Source organism: Engraulis encrasicolus, chromosome 6 (assembly GCF_034702125.1).
Source record: "Engraulis encrasicolus isolate BLACKSEA-1 chromosome 6, IST_EnEncr_1.0, whole genome shotgun sequence".
Taxonomy (NCBI): Eukaryota; Metazoa; Chordata; class Actinopteri; order Clupeiformes; family Engraulidae; genus Engraulis; species Engraulis encrasicolus.
The window spans coordinates 57,622,955-57,648,870 of record NC_085862.1 but is presented as its reverse complement, the minus strand read 5'-3'; the positions used below and the strand labels follow the sequence as shown (position 1 = coordinate 57,648,870).

The 25,916-nt window shown below is 44.5% G+C and overlaps 1 protein-coding gene across 1 annotated transcript in view; it reads right to left on the bottom strand.

Annotated features, from left to right (window-relative positions):
• The window catches only part of LOC134451526 (uncharacterized), a 296,996-nt gene extending 271,435 nt beyond the window's left edge, over positions 1-25,561 (bottom strand). Inside the window, exon 1 of the mRNA XM_063202031.1 lies at positions 24,068-25,561. Coding sequence (XP_063058101.1) covers positions 24,142-25,434 — 1,293 coding nt within the window. The 5' untranslated portion in view covers positions 25,435-25,561 and the 3' untranslated portion in view covers positions 24,068-24,141. The remainder of the gene's footprint in view (positions 1-24,067) is intronic.
• Between the last annotated feature and the right edge of the window lie 355 nt (positions 25,562-25,916).

The window sequence follows — 25,916 nt, the reverse complement described above, 5'->3', positions numbered from 1 at the left end:
TTGCAGCTGAAGGCTGACACAGCATCTACACGTGCACACGCACAGGCACAGGCACAGGCACAAGCGCACGCACGCACGCACGCACGCACACGCTGAGGCACACACTGGCATGCTCACATTTAAGCATGCAACCATGCATGCGTCAGCAACTGGGCACGAGTTCTACATGCCCAAAAATGCACACACACACACGCCCACAACTTTATATTAAGGTACCCTAAGGTATCGTAAAGTACCCTTGGGAGACGAAATGCAGAAACTACTGATCACAGATATGAGGCATGGGGCAGCCGTGGCGTAGTGGTTAAGGAGATGGGCTTTAGATCAAATGATTGCAGGTTCGAATCCCACCCACCTACCTAGGCCCTATCTCACTCCATGGCCGAGGTGCCCTTGAGCAAGGCACCTAACCGCACACTCTTCCGGGGACAGTATCCAACACCCTGTACAACTGTAGGTTGCTTTGGATTATAGCGTAAGAGTAATGTAACATGAGTATGTATGAGTGGCCCAAACATAGCAGCTCAAGAGCAGAGCTATATAAAGTAGAAGTAGAACTGCTATTACAGATGTAATTACATCACTAATAGTATTGAAATCATGTAATATCATAATATTAGTGTTGTAATTACATGAATAATAGTACTTCTATTTCAACGTCATGCACCTCTGCTCAAATGACAAGATTTAATCACAGATGAGCAACACCCCTTTCCTATGGGCTGGAGCACAGCCTTCAGCACAGCATTTCACAACTTATAGTGCACTGGGAAGACTTCAGAGAGGAGCTCCATGCTGCTTTGCTAGTAAGCATCCTAATCTAGAACAGCAATTATGACACTAAATTAGTGTACTACCTTTTCAACCACACGGGGCACTTGTCATCTTTTCTACTGTAATTTTTTTTATGAATTACTGCACACATGCACACTGAAAGGACCAGATGCACACAAAGCGAACAAGTTAGGAAATGGTTTCTCAAAATAAGCAAGATAAATTGGCAAAGGTACATTGTATTTTTCCTGAATTGCAACTCCTCACCTAACTCATGCCTAAAGTCGTTATAGTTAGTTCAGCAATCATTGAACACTTAAATTAGTATCAAAAGCTGAGAGCTCATCACACACGAGGGCTGTGAGGGCTGTGTTGGCCAATTTGCATTTGCCCAATATCTTGGTATCTGAAAGGACTCTTCAATGAAATAGCATGATGTGCCTGTATTCAATATAACAGGTCATTCATGCTGCAACCACGGGGCGTAGGCGACATGTGTCCAAATGTCTCTGTCTCTGTGCTCAGTCCAAAACGGTTACAATGAAAACAGATTACTCCTTTCTCACCAAATCGCGGTGTCAGTGCAGCACAAGGATGCGCTCGCGAGAGGGAGCTAGATCAAGTGCAAAGTTGTAAACTTGAAAATAGAACTCAAGTCTATTTTCTACGCAGGTGTGAGCATGTTTTGAGTGGGATCCCATTGGAATGTATGGGCTTGGAAGGCTGGGACGGAATGCTGATTCCCACGCATGCAGACTGTCCAGTGTGAAAAGTACAAGTGAACAGCCCACAAACCTCTGCCTGTCCACACATATGTGAACCTAGCATGTGAAGGTACCACAATACAGTATTATGGAAATACGTGCAATATATTTTGACACAAAGACTGCATACTACAAAAAAATATTTCATTTTACTGCAATGCATATAATGCAGTATTGCCGTATACTGCAGAAAAAAGACTTTGCTATATTAGACCTATACCAGGTTGTTATTCACCGTTTTATTTAAAATAAATAGATAAATAAACACACTTCATATTTTATTTGCATTTTCTTTGATTCACTTTTAACAACCATATTTTCAAAATGAACTTGGGGGAGAAACCCCCTGACCCCCAACCCCCAAAAGCATACCTAACTTCCATGTTAAACTCAATTCTGAACCAACATGGAGGGGGGCAATTTCTTACTGTCTCGTCCTGGGGTCCATGGAACCATAATCCATCCATGCTGGGGCTCCTAAACAGTGACTGGTTTAAGTGAAGTTCTCTGAGGAATGTGTGCATCGGTAATGGACGATCTGCAGAGTTGTGAATTTTTTTCTATGCATGTGAGTGTCTATCTTTTTCATGTTGCAGCATTTGCAATTGCTTTTTGGTGTGGCTTTGAGAGAGTGTGTGGGCTCTGTTGGTGTGGCTGTGTTGGCTAATTTGCATTTGTCGAATATATTTAAGTGTACATACTGTAAATGTGTGTGTGTTTGTGTGTGCGTGTGTGTGTGTGTGTGTGTGTGTGTGTGTGTGTGTGTGTGTGTGTGTGTGTGTGTGTGTGTGTGTGTGTGTGTGTGTGTGTGTGCGTGTGCGTGTGCATTATGCATGTGTACGCGTGGGTATCTATGGCAGGCCACATCTTTGTGCATGTGTGCGTGCTCATTTGTAAGTTGGTGTGTTTGTGCCTCCTTGTTAAAGTCTATGTAGTAGGAGTAGGGACGCTTGATGCTGAGGAGGATGTGTCGCCAGTGACTGATTGCCTGTTGTTGCATCACTGAGTCCCTGGGCAACAAGTGCAACTGAAGAAACTCAATTTAATTAAAGGAAACTTGAGCAGAGACACCTCAAGGACTGCACTGGCTTGACCTGAATGATGACAGCCCACTGTGACACGACGTGCGAAAATGCAAAGCTGTTCCCATGGTGGCCCATCCTTTGTGCAGTTATGTCATTTTTGTGTGTGAGTGTGTGTGTGTGTGTGTGTGTGTGTGTGTGTGTGTGTGTGTGTGTGTGTGTGTGTGTGTGTGTGTGTGTGTGTGTGAGTGTGTGTGTGTGTGTGTGTGATTTTTTTTATTTTTTTTTAAAGCTTTGTGTCTCAAACTCTTCACTCTTCTTTTCAGCATTCATGTCTTCTAACAGCGTTTGATGAGGTCTTGAAGGACTTTATGAAAATTACTTTATGAATGATTTCTGCTCGCTCTAATTAAGTGACGACACACAAGTTGAGTGCCTTTGGAGCTCTGACATCTGCAAGAGTGCACTTGAAGTGTGTGATGTCTTTCATATCCAAACACTTCAGTCAGTATATTTTTGGCCTATTGTTGTTTTTTATCAGGTTGGACTGCATGTGTCACTTTAGGGTAGAGATGCACCGGATCCAGATTTTTAGGATCCTGCCGCATACCGGATCCACTGCTTAAAATCCTGCCGGATCCAGAACCGGATACCAGATCCTACAAAAGGGTTGAAACATATAGTCTACTCGCACACGTGGGCCCTTCTTATTACATTGGCTCAAAGACTCATTGTCTTATTGCAACACTGCCTGTAACGGCCGCTTCCAAAGGGCTTTCACTCCATGCAGTGATTAGGGCTGTGAAAGACTGACTGAAAAGCCTAGGCTAGAGATGCACCAGACCCTGATTTTTAGGTAACATACCGGATACCGGATCCTGTGAAAAACCCTATTATCCTGCCGGATCCGGAACCGGAGCCGGATCCGGTACATCTCTACTTTAGGGACTGTCAATTCTAGGGCAAGCTGTCTTAGTTGGCCGGCCACGTCCTCCTAGTGATGCAACACCTTCGACATTAGTCAGGTCATGAGCAATATGCACATTGTTACTGAGCTCCAGAAAAATTTCGAACCAATCAACTTTGAGCAGCTCCAACGGCCCCGAGTAGAGGCGTGTTCAAGGCAGGGACGTGGTTTAAGCAGAGGCATTCTATTGGGACTAAGAAAATCTTTGGTTTAAACTTCAGCACAGCCTTTTCTGGCCTCGGCCAGTGGCAAACAGAGGGAGGCAGGTCAACCATGCCGTTTGGGACACGTTAATCATTATGCAAGGGGTCAGACCAAGCCTCGAACAAGTTGATGATAATCAGGCAATGTTTTAGTAGCTTAGCCTATAACCAATCTTGTCTGGTAATATAAGGAGTCCTGTGTAGTGACGTGCGGTCAGGTTTATGGCTGGTGAGGCACTGACTTTTCCAATATCAGATTTTCAAATATATAATACTACAGCTACAGTATTAGTAAATATTTGCCAAATAGGTCTACTGATAAGTTTCATATGTCATAGCTTTCTTAACATAAGGTAGGCCTGCATATTTAAAAATAGGGAGTATGTCGCTAAGCTAGTGAAAGTCAATGTATCCATGTAGCATTGCTACATGCTACATGGATACATTGACTTTCACTAGCTTAGCGACATACTCCCTCTTTTAACTTGTCTTAAAGCAAGACAACGCTTCACATGCAAAATAAGACACTTTACCACCTTTATAAACCCCAGCCAACGATTTTAACTGTATTAAGCCCCAAAATAGTGGCATACCCCTTTAACATGCTGCATTTCTGTAGAGAAAATGCTATTAGATCTCTCTCTCTCACACTCACACTCACACTCACACTCTCTCTCTCTCACACACACACACACACACACACACACACACACACACACACACACACACACACACACACACACACACACACACACACACACACAGGATTCAAACAGTGGTCTGACATAAACCACACAGCACCAAGGCAGACAAACAGGAGCATCACGGCGGATGCTCAAACACACACACACACACACACACACACACACACACACACACACACACACACACACACACACACACACACACACACACACACACACACACACACACACACACTCAGGAGTCAAAACACTGGTCTCACATAGACCACTGAGCACCATGGCGAACAAACCAGTGTGGTAGATTTGTGATACGCACCGGATTCTAATGCAAATGTACATCTACTTGTACGAGGTGACGGCAAGCGATGTGGGACAAAGGTATGGTAGGAAGCGAATGTCAACATAAACAGAGATTACACAAACTTCGATATTGTTCCCAAATATTTTGGGACTGTCATTTATGTTATGCCTACACTTTGGAATTAGATCAGAGTCGTGTTGTTACACGGGTATATTTGATTCACCTCAACGGTACCCTGTACTCAACTTTACTCGGTCTACCCTACAAGCAGATACAGTGCACATGAGAATCCGGTGCGTATCACAAAAGCTACCACACAGCAGATTCTCTCTCTCCCCACGGGTCTCACAAACACAGGCCTCACACACATAGGAAACACTGGTCTTACCTTTACTCGTACATCAGGTCCATGCGCCACTCTTTCTGGATGAAAACATCCGTGATTGTCATAGTCTAGAAATCCTTGTCTTTTCTTAGCCTCAGAATCCTGTCCTTCTCAATGCCAACGCCTGTTGCAACAAGCAGAAAGCAGAATCTCAACATAATTCCCACGATTCGAAGAGTGTGTACTCTCATCACCACTGCAAAACACCAACTCCTCCTGAAGCAGGTTGCCTGAATGAGACGTTTTAAGATCTCACGGTTCTCCTTCACTTTGGCGTTGTGCATGCTAACGTTACTTTAGCCGGTGCTGTTCATCCAAAGCCATATCTATTCGAGACGCCCCAAACGTCTTCAAAGCAATTTGACATTGAATATGAGTAGCCGAGGATTTGTGTTTCGTGAGGCTCCTTGGTAAATTTCAAGTCACAAAATCCCATGCTAATGGTCTTCCACACATTCTCGCCGGTTGCAAACAAGAGACACGGGCAACAAAAACATCTTTTCTGTTGTACCACTCACTTTGAAATGATCGGGTCGTTCTAATCTTCTGACCGGTCACCTGCAGCAGCAAACCCTTCAGCTCTGTCGGTCCTCCATTCTTTATCACATCTTTTTTCCCTTGGAACTTTGAGAATGCTCTTAGTTTCGTTATGAAATCCACTTCCATGGTAGCAGTCAAAGTGAACAAGCTAGCCAACAGTAATGACACCGACTGACTGTATTTTGAACTTCAGATTGCTATGACGTAACTGACCAGCAAGACTCTCAACGCCAGAACGAGGTTGCGGCCAGGCTGCTGCTAGGTGTATCACTGTACCACTGTATCTTTCAGTGGGCGTTATGCCAAAGCGTTCAGAGTAAAGAATTAATAATCACACGTAGAAAATAGTAAAAAAAAAATATATCAGGAAAATGAGGGCACACCATACATATTTCTACTAAGTGTATAAAAACATTTATTACAATATTGCCAGGTTGCATACACAGAACGAGCAAAATGGTGCATGCGCTCAAGCTTGTTAACGAGGAATTGCGCAATCGCCCCAAATTCACCGTATTGTGAGCAATTTGAAATGAAATGGGCAAATATTACAATTTTGGCCTCGAAAATGATTGAAAATGATTAAAACTGTTTAAATACTGCACAAATGGTAGTTATGGTGCAGATGCTCGGAAACATTAGTTGTTATTGTTACTATTATTCACATTTACTGCATCTCATCATTCTCATGTGGGGCTGGTGAGGCACTGCTTCCCCTTCCGTATTGGAGCGCAAGTGCCTGGTCCTGTGGTAGCAATCCCTATTGCGGGCAAATGGATCGGCTTCCTCACGAGGTTAAACCATTTCCACTGGGGAGATGCAGAGTGCGTGTCTATGTCACGTTCATGAAATGGCTCCATACACTACCTACAATTGATTAGACCACCCATTCCTTCTCCCACCTCATCTGGGGCAGCATTGCCTTAAAACAGAAGCGATACTGTCCCATTTTTGGAAACAGGGACAGATTTCCATCTCCCCTTGAGTGAAATAAATTAGTTTTACTTCTTCCCCGTTCTTTCAGCCAATCCCTGTGTCTGGCGGAGCAACTTGGTAGAGTGTTCCATTGCGACAGCTGGAATCCTTCCATTCCACTGAACCTAATGCCCAGCAACACTGTACTTAAACATTGTGTAGGATTCCTGGCATCTTCACAATTTAAACAACACCTCTTCTGAAGTTGAAAAGTGTACTGTAGTTAAACATTCTGTAGGATTCCTGGCATCTTCACTATTTAAACAACACCTCTTCTGAAGTTGAAAAGTGTGAAGACATTAACAACAAAAGGAATGAGGCGATTTCCAAGGCTGATTTGACTAAGAACTGTATCCTTGAGCCGGCGTAACAATCAATAAGGAAAAAAGTGAACAATGATATGGAACAATAGATCTGTAATCTCTTGTAAGCAGAAACTGTGGTTATTCCATATTATTGCGCAGCCGTTACCTGACTAGATGAATGGCAGGTTAATGGGAGAGAGGTCAAATTAATTTGTTTACCTCAAGAACAGCTTGAAAATGAACCTATTTCAAAATCAATATCGCTTTAACCCTCCTGTTACCCTCAAATTTTGGAACATCCGTGATCCTTGGGGTCAATTTGACCCCAACCACTTAAATGTCTACAAAATCAGTAGAAAACAACACTTTGGCACATGTTTATGTCTCAGATATGTATTATTGATCTGTTGGTGACATAAAAAGTCCTTTAAATATATCCTAGCACCCCCACACATAGCCCACACACCAAAAAAACTTAATCCATGACTAGGCGAAAATTAGAAAAAATAGCAATAAAATGTCATTAATTGGTCTAAAAACATATGGACACATATTATTGAAATTTTAGTGGCTCCATATACTCCCTAAATATGAATTTCTATTACTTATAACATTTGAAAAGAAAACAAAAATTTGATTATCAAGGATATTATCTATCTATTACCGTATGGGTTAATTTGACCCTAAAAGAAATAGACATTTTCCCAAACATTCAGAAGGTTTTTAAGTCCAACATTCATTTTCCTTGAATGTTTGAATGTGTATTTATAACACAAGTATAATAGTTAGGTAAGAACATGGATTGCCAACCAAGAGTTTCGAGAACATCATAGAAAATCATTGTTTTTTACATTATTTCTACGCTTGAATTAGTGTGAAGGAAAAAAGCACAGGAGCATAAAAAAGCATAAGCAAAAATGAGCATGTGTTCCTTGTAGACATATTACATGTTCTTGGTAGTGGAGTAATGTTTGAAGGAACAGGGCTAGCAACTTGTATGTTTACTTCTATTCACTACGTATGTGGTATGGACGTCAATGTGTATGTCCTTCACAAAAGTTACAGCTGTTGCTGTTCCTGCCTTCTCTATGTCAGGTAGCAGCAGTTTATAACCAATGCTGCAGACAACTATGTCAATTTGGAACACCATACTGAATAGAGGAGAAGAATAGCACCATTATATCTCTCAACATAGCAACCAACCTTGAGATCGCATCCGTCTAAAGAAGTATATCGGCTTGTCACCATCAGAACAGTCCATTTGAATATTTGGATCACAATCATAAAGCTCCTCTTCAAATATACCATCACTTATAGTTATGTATGCTGGGCACAGAACAGCATGCACAGCAATGCTGACTATATGTGACCCATCTTATGCTAGCGTGTGTGTGTAGTGGGAGGGTGCAAAAGTAGCTCCCAGGGTACAGGGCTGGGGGGGTAGGGGGGTTGCTGTGGTGGGTGCCATGATGGTACTATAGGTACAACAAGGTTCAGTTGGTGGATTTTGTCAAAATGTCAATGCTGTAGTAGCCACCACTGTCCAAAATGTTGCCGTGAATTAGTTTTAGGCCTCCCCCATGTCATTGATATATTTTAGTTATCAGGGGCCAAGCAAAAGCAAAATGTTCAGAAGAAACATGGCTAAATAGCTTATTTTCATGTATTTCACATTATCTAAACATATTTTAACATTTATTTGCAAAATATGGATGTTCCATTTATGTTTTATACACTTGAAACAATTGGGGTCAAATTGACCCCAAGGAACACGGATGTAACCAAAATGTGTACAGCACTTAGGAAAAACATTTTTGTTGAAATTTCACTTTTTTCACATTCATCCCATTTATTTAGGAAAAGTCATCAAAGATGAGACAGAAGAAATATGTACTTCATGTATTTTTCAGGTGTTAAACATTGAAAGGGGTCAAATAGACCCCAAGGATAACAGGAGGGTTAAACATGCCCTATTGAGATATTGGAAGTCGTGTTAGTATAGTTGGGCCCAAGCTAATTCTGTGATGGTTTTAAATGTTTTCATTTGGCCATAACACATCAGAGGAGTTCCATGTCGAATATGCAATACAAAGAGGGAGCTTTAACGTTGCAATACCTCACTCATTCATTGTTGGGGTGCCTATAAGATGCAAGTGCCTTACCAAACACTCTCATGTTACAAGCTCAATTTTCACAGTGTGAAAGTGTGAGTGTGTTTACTGTCAGTGTTGATAGGTGTCTGATCTGCGTGTGTGTGTGTGTGTGTGTGTGTGTGTGTGTGTGTGTGTGTGTGTGTGTGTGTGTGTGTGTGTGTGTGTGTGTGTGTGTGTGTGTGTGCGTGCGTGCGTGCGTGCGTGTGTAAACACTGTTCTCCTTCTCTCACTCTGCTGGTTAGGGGAAGCAGCTGTCTCCACACATTACCTTGCCAGGGGAGCAGGGCTGCATTAGACTGGACAAGCTACGGAGTCTCACTGCAAGGCATGCAACCACACACAAACACACACACACACACACACACACACACACACACACACACACACACACACACACACACACACACACACACACACACACACACACACACACACACACACACACACACACACGTGCACACACAGCCCTTGACACACTAGTGCTGCTCCTCTCGAGGTGAGAACAGGGCTATGTGGTAGTACCTGAGTGCTTCTCCAAATAAGTCCATTCATTCCCATACAGCCTCTGTCCTGTCTCTGGAGCTGTGTGTGTGTGTGTGTGTGTGTGTGTGTGTGTGTGTGTGTGTGTGTGTGTGTGTGTGTGTGTGTGTGTGTGTGTGTGTGTGTGTGTGTGTGTGTGTGTGTGTGTGTGTGTGTGTGTGTGTGTGAAGCGTTTCATTTCATTGATTTATAAACACTTTATTAACATTTAATAATAATAAACATTTAACAATGCATTTACAAAAGTTTGTAAATGACTAATAACGAAACTACGACAGTGGAGCAGTTGTACTGTGTGAGTTTTATGTGGTTTCATGCCTTCTGGTCTTTGGAGGAGAAACTTCCAGGACTAATGCGACTGCGCTGTGTCTGCTGTGTTAACAATGTATTTCTTACCCATTTCTAAACATGTGTAAACACTTTGTTGATAATTAGTTCATTATTTAGGCTATAAGTGTTTATAAAGCTGCGAATAGGTAGTTATTCTAAACCTACAGTATGTACTGTATGTTACCTGTGTGTGTGTGTGTGTGTGTGTGTGTGTGTGTGTGTGTGTGTGTGTGTGTGTGTGTGTGTGTGTGTGTGTGTGTGTGTGTGTGTGTGTGTGTGTGTGTTTGTGTGTGTGTGTGTGTGTGTGTGTGTGTGTGTGTGTGTGTGTGTGTGTGTGTGTGTGTGTGTGTGTGTGTGTGTGTGTGTGTGAAGCGTTTCATTGCAAGTGGTGCTTGGAGGTTCATATCTCTTTACCAAACAACTTGAATCAAGCATTCCCAAAAGCATTCCCCAGCTGAAGTGCCTTGCCATGAGGAGCAGCACATTGCTGGAATGGGGGTACTTTGTCAATCAAGTTAACCACATTCCCATGGCTTCACTATTGTCAGGACTCAGGGCTAGGTAAACCTTCAGAGGGGTTAAATAAGCCTGGCTGTTCAATAGCCTCGAGAGAGAAGACTGACTTATTAACCCTGACTCAGGGTTGTGTATGAGCACACACCAACTGAAATAAGATTCAATGCTGACTAAGCCTCATAAGGATGTTGAATAAGCCTCAAGGTTTTAGCCTTAAGGCTTCACAACTGGTCCTAACCACAAGTGACTTGATCACATGTGTGAATTTCTGTATACTGATAGTATCTAGGTTTTACTACTAATTAATATTTAACACCAGATTCAGTGCAATAGTTGAAATTCAGAAATGCAAGGTTTATTAACTTGAGAGATGGGGTGAGGAGGCCATTAGGCCCAAGGGCCTATCCACAGGCCTCCTCACCCCCTTTACATGAGGAGGTGTTAACAGGTACAGATACAGACAAAGAAGAGCCCCTAACAAAGGCCAACATCTGATTTTACAGGGAATTTACAGGAAGGGAGATCATATTGAATGACCCAATAGCAAGGGCAAATTCAAATCATCAGTTGAGGGAGGGCAGTTTCAAACCTGAGGCCAGAGAACAAAGGCAACGTTTATTTGGCCCCTCACATAATTAAAGTCATTCAAACACTGATTAAACAATACATGGACATTGAAATGATACTGTATGTTATGAGATTGGGGGACAATATCCAGATACCTTTAATACAAACGTAAGTATACTATATTACTTCTTATGTGTCATACATGAGCACATCTGAGTCTGTGTGTGTGTGTGCGGGTGTGTGTGTGTGTGTTCATGTGTGCACGCACATGTGTAGTATACCTTTATGTCCCTTTCTTGAATTTGATGAGCACACCACTTGACCTCTAACCATTTCCCCAGGGAGCTTGTAAGATACAAACAGACAGACACATGCACACGCACACGCACACGCTCACGCACACGCACACGCACACGCACACGCACACGCACACGCACACGCACACGCACACACACAAACAATAAGGATGGGAGAAAAGCACAGAGGGAAACTGGAGAGTACAGTATGTGCATGAGCGAGAGAGAGAGAGCGAGAGAGAGAGCGGTTAGACAGTATTCATAATAATACATAGTTCCTGTCGGTGGCAGCAGAGGGCGCTGTGCTCTTTCTCGTCTGTACAGAGGCGGCTACACATTCACATGCACAAATGGACATGAGAGTGTATGGATGTTTTATGTGAGTGTGCATGTGTGTGTGTCTGGAATGAGAATGAGCTCTGTGACTACAGTGACTGAGACATACGTACTGTGTGTGTGTGTGTGTGTGTGTGTGTGTGTGTGTGTGTGTGTGTGTGTGTGTGTGTGTGTGTGTGTGTGTGTGTGTGTGTGTGTGTGTGTGTGTGTGTGCGTGCGTGCGCGTGTGTCTGTGTATACCTGTATGTACATGTCTGTGAGTGTGTGTGTGTGTGTGTGTGCGTGCGCGCGCGTGTGTCCGTCCCTGTTTATATGTGCATGAGTGTGTGTGCATGCATGCACACGCGTGTTTGTATGTGTGTGTGTGTGTGTGTGTGCGCGTGCGTGTGTTAGTGCGTTCGTGTGTGTGTGTGTGTGTGTGTGTGTGTGTGTTAGTGCGTTCATGTGTGTGTGTCTGTGTGCATGCGTGCCTGTGTGTGTGTGTGTTTGTGTGCGTGCACATGTGTGTCTGTTTATTGTGAGAACAGGGCTATGTGGTAGTATGTGTAGAGTTGGAGGAGGTACATTTAGACAGAGACAAAGAGAGATGGAATGTGTGTGTGTGAATGATTAGGTTTAGATTGAGAGTGGGCGCTTTGAAGAGGGAGGATGAGGATGATGACAAGGTGACTTGAAAGAGCCACTGTAGAAGCAGTGCTGAAAAACGACTTTAGCAAGACCATCTCGCTACTTTCAAGAACCTTCTGAAGGTTGTTCTGAGAGACAGTTTCTCCTCATACCGAAGCTAATCCTAGTCATTTGCACTAACCTTGTACTCTGTGTGTATGTAGTTGTTTATTATGTGCCCTTCTGCACTGAAGGTCACTTTGTGTAAAAGTGTCCACTACATGAAATGTAATGTGAACATTTGACCATGTGAAATGGAATGTGAACAGGCCTTAGGAGAGTCTTTTTTGCATGTGGAGAGAACATCCTCCACCTTTGCTTGTGTGACATTCATTATAATTGAATTAATACATGCATAGTTACTAACCAATGATTGACATTCGGAAATAATAGAATCAGGGGTGCATTTCTGGAAAGCGTAGTTGTTATCAGTTAGCAACTTAGTATTCTTTTCTCTCAACTTCATGGCAATCATTTCTATACTGACTGTCATTATTTTCGTAGTAGGCCTACAATTTTTGGTTTTAGATTTTCTTTATTATCACATTTTATATTTCTTAAACAACTGTTCAAGGCATGGAGAAAGCAAAACTGTATCATTTTACTGTTTTGCATAGGTCGCATGCACCATATTTTCATTTACATAGGCATCTACATACAGTAGATGGCAGTCACAAATCCATATGGCATGATTTACATAAGCCTCATTTGCATGGGATACATATTACCTGTGGACCACTGGTAATTCCCAATTACCCCCGTACCTCTGTGTTATTTTGTGGTGCATTCGAACGGGACAAGCAAAAGTGTGGAATTTCCTCAATTTACAGACATGATGACAGGATATGCTGTTCCTGTTTTGTCTTATAGAGTTCTTAGAGGTCTTCTTGGAGTTGTTTTTGTTTATTTGGTTCAATGTACAGGCATACCATTTCTTACTGAAATGCTGTTAATCAAACTGTTGCCAGTGTCCTCTAGTTATTCACTCCAGGAAAAGAAAAGAAACACAACACACACATGCACATTCATACTGGACGTTTGTGTTTCACCGAAACATAGTGTGTAATTTATGGCGGAATTATTACTTTTCAAATTACGAACCTGTTGCACAGGACTAATAACTCAGACCTTCTCCACAGTTATTCTGATTTACCATTGGTCCATAGGTAATATTTCCCGTGTGAATCATTTGGGTGTCATTTTCTTTATTGCCCCATCATCCATTACATTTCAACATCAGTGTGGCAATAACGCATACTAAGCACCCGGCTAAATAACTGCTTCTGCTTCTGCAATGAATGGCATATGTACTGATGTCAGTTGTGCTATTGAGTGACATAAGCATTGATGTCATGTCTGGTGTGAGTGACATTCTTACTAGTGTCACTTGTGGCGTGGGTGCCATGTTGAATGGCAGGCATTCCTAGCACAAGCTCTGCCTCGGGCTGTTGCAAAGGACACCCAGCTCCGACGTGCGTTTGTGTGTGTGTGTGTGTGTGTGTGTAGGACAAAGGTTATTCCACACAGAAGACTTGCTTCTAACACACGCATGCATGCACACACACACGCACACACACACTTACCTTCCCTCCAGGGCAGTGCACCTAGCCGGTTGTGCTTGTGTGTGATCAACAGGGGGGGCTGCTGAGGTGGGTCACACTGGTGAACCTTAGCAATGACTTTGCAATCTTTGCAAATGGTTCACATGCACCAGACCATATCACAAGTGAGATACGGTCAGGAGACCGCCTATTGAATTTCTTATTGGGGAGGTGTGGTTTAGGGATGTGTCAGTCGCGAACCGTTCGGCTCTAAGAGCCGGCTCTTTGAAGTGAACGACAGGAATCGGCTCTGCAATGGGAGCCGTTTTGGGAATTGTTTTGTTGTTGTTTGTTTGTTTGTTTTGTCCTTCTCTCCCCCTCCCTCTCATTGTGTGTATCCTGGTGTACCCTGAGCAGGTGTTACAGACACACTCACAGCGATCAGAAATGCATAGTATGTATTAATACCTTTTTAATTTACTTTGTAATTGGGTATATTGGGTCATTATTAACGACCGATTATGATAAAAGTGTTGTTCATAAAGGCTCTTACACAGTATACACTGGCCAAAGTGCTTCACAATGTCAATAATGAAACAAAATGTTGTAAAATGAAATTAAAACTTTTAATTTATTAATTATATAAACATATATAGGGACCCGTTTGGGAGCCGAAAGAGCCGGCTCTCCATAGTAAGAAGAGCCAATAGAACCGCATCTCAAAGAAGAGCCGAAAATCCCATCTCTAGTGTGGTTTAGGATTGCCAACGACCATTTATTGGCCGTTTCGAAAGTATCATTTGGTGTATGCGTAGCCTATAGAATTGTGTCAGTTGTATTCAAACATACTGCAAGCTAGCTTCCAACTGTCGAGTAGGATGCGTCGCCGTCTTTACACCCCTCCCCACTGTTTGATTGGCTCCCTCGCTCACGCCACTGTGTTAGGTCCAGCGTCTATGCTGTCTTTCAGATTGGAAGGGTTGTGCAAAGCAGCATTTAGTTATTCCTCAATCATACACATGCAGACATGCACACACGCTCACAATCACACGCACACACACAAATGCACACACACACGTGTGCGCGCACATGCACGCACGCACAAACACACACAGACACACACACACACACAAACTTAAACAAAACAAATTGTGTAGCTATAGCTTTTCACTCATTGGGCTACAGCTCTCACAACCACACACGCACATGCACACGCACACACACACATACACACACACACACGCACACAGAGGAAACACATGCCACCTGAGGTTAAAAACTCTGTGTGTGTGTGTGTGTGTGTGTGTGTGTGTGTGTGTGTGTGTGTGTGTGTGTGTGTGTGTGTGTGTGTGTGTGTGTGTGTGTGTGTGTGTGTGTGTGTGTGTGTGTGTGTGTGTGTGCGCGCGTGTGTGTGCGTGTGTGTGTGTGTGTGTGAGTGTCTTGCGGATAGGCCTCTAACCTAAGTGCACAGTCCAGCATTCCAGAAAAGTGCTGCTGGCGCTGTTTGCAATAATCTACTGCGAAGCCGTTCTATTATTTCTAATCAATACATAATTATCGCGTGGGGCGCGGGGCTGGGGTAAATATCTTATTTATGTGGACTAATTTCTGCTCTCTCAGGCCATAGCAACCGGGATATAAGGGGTGTCAGAGACCGTGATGAAGGCTTTTCCAGCAAACACACAGACACACACTTTAAAAAAATGCTCTTGCAGACACACATGCATGTGACACAGATACAGACACACAGTACCACAGACAGAGACACACAGACACACACACACACACAAAGAAAGACAGAGAAAAAGAGTGTTTCACACAGCCAGAAAGCATAGAAAAATAGCTTTCGTGAAACGTACGCACCCCTGATGCGCATGCAAGCACGCACGCACGCACGCACACCTTTTTTTTCAAAAAGGGTTCAGGTTAGGTTTAGGGATAGTTTTGGGCAGGGCACAAATGTACAACTCAGAAACATTGCATTTCTGACATGTTAGGTTTAGGGATGGTTTTGGGAAGGGCACAATTTGAAAACTTGGAAACATACAATGCGGGGAACATAGAACCTTTTTTTAGAAATCCAACTCCCATACAAAGACAGGGGAACATAGGACCCGGGGAACATAAGACCTGGGGAACATAGGTACGCTCCCGAATTCCGTAGCCTATGTATGCATACATCTTCGTTTTCGCTGGAGAACGGGCTTCTCGTGATCGTCCGCACGGTGAACTGATCATGAAAGTGCTTTACGGGGTCGCTGGACCACTGCACTCGAGAAATCATGAAAGTGCTTTACGGGGTCGCTGGACCACTGCACTCGAAGAATCATGAATAGTTCTTCACGGGGTCGCTGGACCACTGCACTCGGGGAATCATGAAAGTGCTTCACGGGGTCGCTGGACCACTGCACTCGTGAGTTAAAAGGAAAGAGCGAATATTGGGCAAGGTTGCTGGCCATGGTGCTGAAATTACTGCTGAGCCCAGATTTGTTATGGTTATGATTACGAGACGATGCATGGGCTCGGGAGTACGGGCTGCAACTGAGATCTCGGACAATACCTGCACCCGCGAATACTGTACGAGCTCTGAGCGGACACCCCAAAAAAGCCAATAACAAAATAGAAAGGCGAGAGGTAACTAAGCACCCCAAACACTCCAACCAAAGCCAGGAACTAGCGAGGGAATTCACAAGCCGAGCGCCATCTGAGCTTTCCTAAACACGGAGGGATTAGAACGGATGTATAGCTGATATGCATTTAGGGACCAACGGCCGAGCTTCTTAATTGTCAGCTCTGGGAGGCCGTTGGAGTCGGCTGTGGTAGCGGCGCCTATGCGAAACGATTGAGATGAATAGCGGTCCGCAAGGATGCCTAACAGCGAGATGACGGACTTGAGACGATTTTGGAATAGATATCTAGTAATCGGCCTCCCGTCGTCAGAAATGAATAGAGGGTCACAAGAGGCGGCGGCGGATGAACGATAAGCCACGATGTAAATAAAAACGGCGTGGCCTTTACCCAGCTGGTCGGTTTTGCTGAATTTGATGACGTATCGGATAGAGTCGGCGTCAATGACGTGAAGGTCGCAGACTCGAGGGTACGAGTGGGTTGAATGAGGCGCTGCTGGTGGTGAATTCGTGCATCTGAGTAGCCCGAAATACACAAGGACGAACATAGCGGCTAATGTGAGGTCCAGGTGAGGGGACAGAAAGCCGGGACTCAGGACTGCCAGGCAGGCTGCGAGGAACCCTGCTGTAATGGGGAGCCGCCTGTCTGGGGTAGACGGTTCAGCCTTCGGTATGCCCTTAAGCAAAAGGGTAAGGTGCGGGCTCGAAGATGACTCGCAGAGTGAGACGAAAATCAGTTTGTAGAAAAAATGAATGCCCGCCAGGTATGCTCTGATTGTGGAGCACTGGAGTTTCATAGTGACGTTAGCGAATGTAGCTAATGAGGAGACTGTGAGAGAGGAAAATTAGGGAAATGGGATTGCATGACTGAGATGGAACGCTTTAAAGCAGCACCACGCGGTCCGGTAGGATTGCAGCGTCCGCGGTGCCACGGCAAAGTTATGCGCAGAGCGTGAGTCTGGAGATAATGAAGAGGGTGCGCTACAGAAAGACGGCATCCGAGAATGGAGGCACGGGCGTCGGGTCCGGGTCCGCATCGGGTGCCAACGTCCTGAATCTCTGAAATGACAAACGGGACAGTGAGTCGGCAATGGAATTACGAATACCAGGGACATGAGCAGCGGTGAGAGTGAACTGGTGACAGGCGGCGGTCCAGAGCAGGCGGCGGAGAAACCGAGAAATCAGCGGTGCGGGGGAGCGGCACTTGTTAATGGCGAAGATGGCAGCTTCATTGTCGCAATAGACGAGGATGTTCCTCCCGGACCAGGAACTGCCCCAGAGTAGCGTGGCGATGATGACGGGGTACACCTCGAATGCGGCCGACGAATCCATGTTTGGTGACAGAGAACACAGCTCGGGTGGCCACGGGCTGGCAAACCAGCGCCCGTCATAATAGCCCCGGAATCCTACCGAGGGCGCGGCATCAGTGAAAAGCCGGACGTCCTCGGGAGAAGAGAGGTGGTCGTCGTAGAACATGCGTGGGCAAACTCAGGCCCGAGGGCCACATGTGGCCCACTTGGCCATTTCATGCGGCCCTCAGTGCCTTTACAAGAAAGAAAAAAGGAAATTCACATGGTCACTCATTCTTAAATTAGCTACCTAAAAGAAGGGTCTTGGAAACCTACGATTACTACAGTCTACATCTAGATACAGTTAACAGATACAGGTATGGCATAACTGATAATGGTGTAATTATGTTGACGTACACCATTTCTTATTATTGGCACAGGCAAGTTGCCTACGACATCCGGCACTTTCTAAACCCAATGCGGCCCTTGGGCCAAAATAATTGCCCACCCCTGTCGTAGAACATAGAATGGTCGGTCCATTGCAGGAGAAACATGCGCCACATCTCCAAGTCCTTCATGCAGTGCGCGTGCAAGGATACAGGGTCGTCCAGGGCGGCGACGGAATGAGCCGCAGCTAGTAAGTTGGAAATGAAAGCTGTACCCTGAGGGATGACGCGCTTTGCGAAGTTGACGTGTCCTAAAAGAGACAAAAGTACCTGCTTGTTCGTTGAGGGGGTAACGAGAAACCCGTCGATGGCCATGATGATCCAATCCACTTTCTCCTTGGGTAGCGCGGTGAAGAATCCGGACGAATCCACGATGATCCCCAGACATTCCAGGGAATGGACGGGACCGCCTGTCTTTTCTTCAGAGATAGGCACGCCAAGCTTTTCGAAGACTTAGAGCACCTTCTCGCAGCCAGCAGAGGGGGGGTCAGATGGAGGCATGACAGTTTAAAAATCGTCCAAGAGATGAACCAATAGCTTGGTGTCCTAATTGTTCGACAGCGGACACCGAAAAGGTGCCAAAAATCGGGGTCGATTGGCATGGCTTTAAAAGCCGCGGTGATGTCAGCTTTGAACAGCCAGCTGTTGCGACCGGCCAGTTTGACGCACGGCGTTGTCCACTGTCTGGTAGCACATGGAGTAATCCTGTATGGGAATGAGGGAACTGATGCTTGGGACCAAGATGTTGTGGGGCACAGGCGTGGCTATTCCTATGGGGTTTACGCGGTAGTATGGAAAGGGGGGCGTGGAAAATGGCCCGATCTTAAACCCCGATTTTGCCAAAATTCCGTGCTCCTGGACACAGAATTGTTTTCCGTGCTCCTGGACACGGAATTGTTTTCCGGGATGGACACAGAGAAGTGCTCTGTCTACAGGCTACTCCCATAACTCTATGTTTCCACAGTCTTGTGTTTTCTCAGGATTTTTATAATTTAAAATATTTTTTCTAAAAAACAAACATTTCCTGCTGACAGGTTAGGGTTAGGGAATGTTTTGGTCAGGGCACAACTTAAATTGCTATAGCATTATTTTGTTTAGGATTAGCATTTGGTATGTATTTTCTAATGATAGAGACACAATGCTGTGGTAATTGCCTAGAGAAAGCACTTCCGTGTGCCCATCATGAAAAACAATTCCGTGTCCAGGAGCACGGAAAACAATTCCGTGTCCAGGAGCACGGAATTTTGGCAAAATCCGTGCTCCTGGACACGGATGTTGTGTCCTTAACATCCGTGTTCAGGAGCACAGAATTTTTGGAGATCAGGCTGCACACACACACACACACACACACACACACACACACACACACACACACACACACACACACACACACACACACACACACACACACACACACACACACACACACACACACACACACGAATCACGTCTGCTTTCAGCTGCCATTGCGGACTCGTAAAACATCCATCCAATCCAATAAAGCAATCCATAGGGCTACACACACACACACGCGCGCACGCACACCCACACACATAGCTTGTATGTCATGTGTGTCACTCAGTTTGTGCCAATCAATGGTTCCAGCAGAGCAGTGTTAAAGCCAGTGGGGCAGCTTTTAACACAGAGGCAGAAAGAGAGGGAGGGGGGAAGAGAATGAAGGAGAGTGAATAGGCTTCTGTCTGAGAGAAAGCGTGCGAGCGTGTCTATGTGGATGGGTGAGAAAGAGAGATAGAGAATGAGAGATAGAGAGTGAGATGATGAGAACAAGAGAGAGATCCAGAGCGAGAGAGAGAGAGACACAGAGAGAGACAGAGAGAGACAATGAGGACATTAATAGACATTGTTCGGTGTATAGCCACTGTAATGTAGTCAGCCTACATGTCCATTTTCAGCCATATAAATATAAATATGTGTATCCATAGTTAATATGCCGCTATCATTTCAATCTCGTTTTAAGAATATTTTATCATCAGTCAAGTTGTTGCCATTCTTGTGCGTTTTATATGTTTCTGCCCAAGTGTGACCGAATAATATGTGGGTTATTTAATAATTTAAGCATCAATAAACCTAGAAAAAGACTGCTCTAAGGCTGACTTTGACTTTGGACACATTTATGTGGTTAGGTGGCAAGTTTATGTATTGGCACACATCTTCGTGGAAATCTAAAAGAGTGATTTCTGAGTAAGGGGGTATTTGTGTGTGTGTGTGTGTGTGTGTGTGAGGGGAGAGGGCTCTTGAGTGTATTGGCTTTCTGAATGAACAAGTAATCTATTATTCACAATGACCACAGCAGTGCCCTCCCACAAGGAAACACACACGCACACACACGCGCACACACACACACACACACACACACACACACACACACACACACACACACACACACACACACACACACACACACACACACACACTGGCCCCTCCAGTTTGGTCTCATAGATCTAAAGAAGCGCATGGAGCTTCAGAGGGAACCATTGCGAGCCCTGCGGGTAGTAAGAGAAAGGGCAGCCTAAAGCTAGATTTATGCCCGTCATCGAGCGCCTCGAAAAAAATCTGTTAACTATCCGTCGGACGGACGCGGAGGACGCAGACCAAAAGACGTTATTATTGGTCGTCTCGACACTTCCTTGTTCTGTTCTTGTGGCAGCGCAATGCCAGTAGTTTGCGAGAGCGGAGCTGTATTCAGTTAAAAACTATATTAATGCCTTGTGTGTAAATGTGTGTAAATACACTATCACTCCCCTCCAGGAAAGACGCGAGACAAGTTCTTCAAGTTACTGATGGATTTAGTTTCTTCTTTATTAATTCTTTATCCACCGTCGAACTATTAAAAGCAATAAACACATACACATAGTAAGCAGACAATCCTAACACCCAAACAAAAGTGCCAAAACGACATGAGAATCATACACAATAAAATACACACATACCTCGCTGGCTGCACTTCACTGAGAGGGAAATGAGTAGGATACAAACTTGAACTTGAGACTTTAGACAGCGCGGCATACAAGCACTTGCCGCGAGTCAACTTCTAGCTTCTCCATAACAAAGGAAGTGTGCAACATTAAAAACCCTCCGTGTGAAACCCCAACCCACGCGACGTCACATCCCATTTAATCAGACATAATTGACCCCAGTTCATTCTTGACCCAAAAATAGACACATATCAGAAATATAAAAATATAAATGTAGAGGAAAGAGACATATGAAAATAGAATTGCAGAGAAAAACATACAAAGAAGAAGTCAATGATATTTAACCAGTTAAACTCCCACCAAATCATAACATGATTTATCTTAAAACCAATTTACTAGTATGAAAAATGTGCAAATACTGCATTATTCAGCCTCAAGTAGTAGGACAATCTTCTTAACAGGTCGGTCAAGATACACAGGTTTGGAAGTGCGTTTCCCTGCATTGTCAATGGTTGCATCACTCATCAATAGCTTGACCTTCCTAACCCTTGAGTCAAGGCTGGGATAAACTTCAGCCACCCTTGCCAATTTCCACTGATATCTGGGTGAATCATCTTCTTGAAGAATGACTATGTCACCAACTGTTATCTTCCGTCCATCCTTCAACCACTTTTGCCTCTGCTGCAGGTTGAGCAGATATTCTTTCTTCCATCTAGCCCAGAATTGATTGGCCAAAAACTGCACCTGCCGCCATCTTTTGCGCAGGTACAGATCCTCACCAACAAACTGACCAGGGGGAGGCGCCACAATGGTTGATTTCATCATCAAAATGTGATTGGGCGTAAGTGGTTCGAAACTTGTTGGATCATTCAAGTGCTCCACTGTCAGTGGCCTGCTATTTATAATAGCCATCACTTCATACATGAAGGTTCTCAAAGAAGCAGTGTCAAGTCTTTTACCAGATTTATCAAGAATTGCTGTGAGAACACTACGGGTGGTCCTTATTTGCCTCTCCCATAGTCCTCCCATCGCTGATGGAACATTCATAATGAACTCGCATCCATAGTCCTTCAACTGTTCATGACTTTGAAACTTCTTCAATGCATCAGTGAATTCTCTTCTAGCACCTACAAAGTTAGTCCCTTGGTCGCACCTTAGCTGTCGCACGTTCCCACGTATTGCAATGAATGTACGGAGAGCATTAATGAAGGCATCCGACGTCAGATCATCCAGCAATTCAATATGTACAGCTCTTGAACACATACATGTAAAGAGTAGGCCATACTTATTCAGTTCCTTTCTTGCTTCCTTCACGTAAAAAGGACCAAAACAATCTAGACCAGAATAAGTAAATGGGGCTGTTGTTTCCATTCTTTCAACTGGTAGGTCCGCCATCTTTGGTTCCTCTGTACGTCTTCTATACTTCCTACAGGTTGTACATTGGAAAATATGTGTTGCCACTGCCCTGCTGCAGCCTATGATCCAGACTCCATTGGCACGCAATTCATTAGTAGTTATTCCTCTCCCTTGATGATGTACCTTTTCGTGATAGTACTTGATGAGCAAAGAGGATACATGATTAGCCTTTGGCATGATGATAGGATGCTTCACATTAGGGTGGAGAGTAGATCTTGTCAATCGGCCACCAACTCTAAGGATACCATGTTCATCTATGAAAGGGCACAGACTGTACAGCTTATTGGCCTTGTTTACTTCACTGCCGTTTTGTATACTTTCTATTTCAGAACTGAGTGCACAGTGTTGAGCCAATTTAATGATGAACAACTCTGCTTCCTGTCTTTCTTCAATGCTCGTAACATAGCTGTAGTCAGACTTGTGGCTACTAAAATGCTTCATATAACGCTTCAGACATGCGACAGCCTTAACGGCCCTCTTCCAATCAGAGAACTTTGCAAGTCGATCCAACAATGTTCTTTCTTCCCTCACCTTGGTGCTGAACACCTGGACAGCTTTAAGTTCTGGATCTTCTCCGCTGACTTCTCCCACCATGTCATCTCCTACAGGCAGCTGGCTCTTCCACAAGAAGTCTGGACCGGTTAACCAATTAGAGGACATGAGCTGGTCGGCCATTAGGCCTCTTGATGCATGGTCAGCAGGATTATCCTCCGAGGGAACATAGTGCCATTGCTGTGGGTCAGTCAGGGACCTGATTTTTTTTATTCGGTTAGCCACAAACACATGAAAGCGTCAAGCTCATTCCTCAACATAGCACTTGTTCTAGCTGCCACTACGGCTGCAGATAGCTCGAGGCGGGGTATTGTTGTGACCTTAGTAGGGGTGACGCGTGCTTTGCCCATAACAAATGAGCAATGAACAGCTCCACTTACATCAATGGCTCGGAGATAAGAACACTCTCCGTAACCCGTGACACTTGCATCAGAGAAGTGATGGAGCTCATAATTCCTCACATTTTCAAAGGTTGAAGGTAGGTAACACCTTGCCATTCTTGCCTTAGACAAATTTGGTAGATCTTGTAACCACTGCTCCCACTGATATCGAAGGTTTTCAGGGAGTGGCTCATCCCAACCTGCCCTTTCTTGACAAAGCTGTTGCAGAATTTGCTTGCCACGGAGTATAAAGGGTGCTACAAACCCCAACGGGTCATAAATGGAAGCAACTGTTGCTAGCACTCCCCTTCTGGTCATAGCTCGTTCCTTCACAGTGATTCTGAACTGAAAGTCATCTGAAGACACACACCATTGGACACCAAGAACTCTTTCCATGAGAGGTTCTCCAAGGTCCAAATTCCTGACACTTTGGGCACACTCTTCCTCTGGAATAGTTCTCAACACTTCTCGGCTGTTAGAAATAAACTTATGCAGATGTAGTTCGCCAGTTCCACAGATATGGCTTTCAGGCCGACCAGAACGGAGCCGGTGTCGGTGCTCGCACCAGTTACGTTCGGCACTTAAGTGTTTGTCTGCGAACCGCCAGTGTTCATACCGGGCTCTGAACTTTTCCCGCACGTGACTGTGTTACCCGGATGAACCTGCTGACGACCACGCTGTCGTCACGGTTCGCAGAGAAAAACCTAGTATTTTGCGGTTCGCATTGCGAACCAATTTTCCGGTTCGCGAACACAAATATCTGTGGCGTGAACACGACGGTCGGTTCGCGATTAGGTGCTGGAACGGGCTCCAGCACGGTTCTCAGTCGGCCTGAATGCGCTAAGAGTTCTCTTGCTTCCTCAATAAGACGAATTGCCTCAGTTTCAGATGATACACTTGCCAGTCCATCATCAACATAGAAATTTCTTTGAATGAACTTGATGGTATCTTGGCTAAACTTCCCCTTTCCCATAGAGGCCAGATGTTGGAGCCCAAAATTGGCGCAACCAGGTGATGAGGCTGCGCCGAATAAATGGACCTTCATTCTGAACATTGTTGGTGGAGCCTCCAGATCACCGTTCTCCCACCACAAGAACCTCAGGTAGTCTTGGTCTTCAGGTCTTACATGAAATTGGTGAAACATTCTTTCCACATCACACATAATTGCAATAGGACCTTTACGGAACCTACAAAGAACCCCCACTAAAGTATTTGTGAGTTCTGGGCCAGTTAAAAGGTGATCGTTTAAGGAAACATTCTGGAACTTTGCTGAGCAATCAAAGACGATACGGATTTTTCCTGGTTTCTGAGGGTGATATACCCCATGATGGGGTATAAACCAGGCAGGGACCTTACTCATTTCTTGTTCTGGGACCTTTTCTGCATCACCTTGACTGATAAGATCATTCATGAAATTCACATAATCTGAGAAATAGCCATGATCCCGTTTAAGCCTCCTTTTCAGGCACATCAGGCGCTGGTCTGCACAAGGTTTGTTGCTAGGCAGACTTGGCCTTTCTCCCTTGAAGGGTAGTGGCATTTCAAAGTGACCATCTGCTTTTTGCTTAATTCCATCCTTTAACTTTGTAAGGAACAAGACATCATCTTGAGAGAAGGAATCTTCTTCTACTCGTTCATTAAAATCTGACTCGAGCATCTTCGTGATATCATCAGGAGCGAGTGTTTCTTTAATCTGAGTTCTAAACACATAATGGACTTCATCTTTGAGCTGATCTGGCACCTTAAGCTGAGGAACAACTTGTTTTACAATGATACGGTGACTTACACCAAAGGCATCGCCATAGTGTTCGCCTGGGTCACCATAGCTCACAATGCTCCAGCCCAAGTCCGTCCTCTGGGCAAATGGTTCATTTTCTTTCCCGCAGACAACCTCCCTGGGCATTAGAGCTTGTGGGCAATTGTATCCGATCAGCAAGCCAATTTCACATTGTTTTTGTGGAGCAATATGCTGTGCGAGGTGCTCTAGATGTGGCCATGCCTTTGCAGTTTCAGGAGTTGGAATGTGTGACCTATTAGCAGGGATAAATTCATATTATACACTATTGGTATACACTATTGGTATACACTATTGGCACTGTAAGTTTCTTGGGGAAATTCAACCCTCTTATGTGTAAACCTTTAAGCCTTTGACATGTCACAATTGTTTCCCTTGAGGACATAGTTGACAGCTTCAGTTTTACAGGTTCTGTGGCTGTATCCAAGGCATCTGCCACATGCTGTAGAATGAAGGAGGAATCACTCTGTGAATCCAACAGAGCATACACAAGAACTTCCTTCCCTGAGTCACTTGACACAATAACTGGAACTATTGCTGAAGTTTGGGAGCTGCTGCCATTCTTTAGAACTCTATGGGAAGTAGTTTCT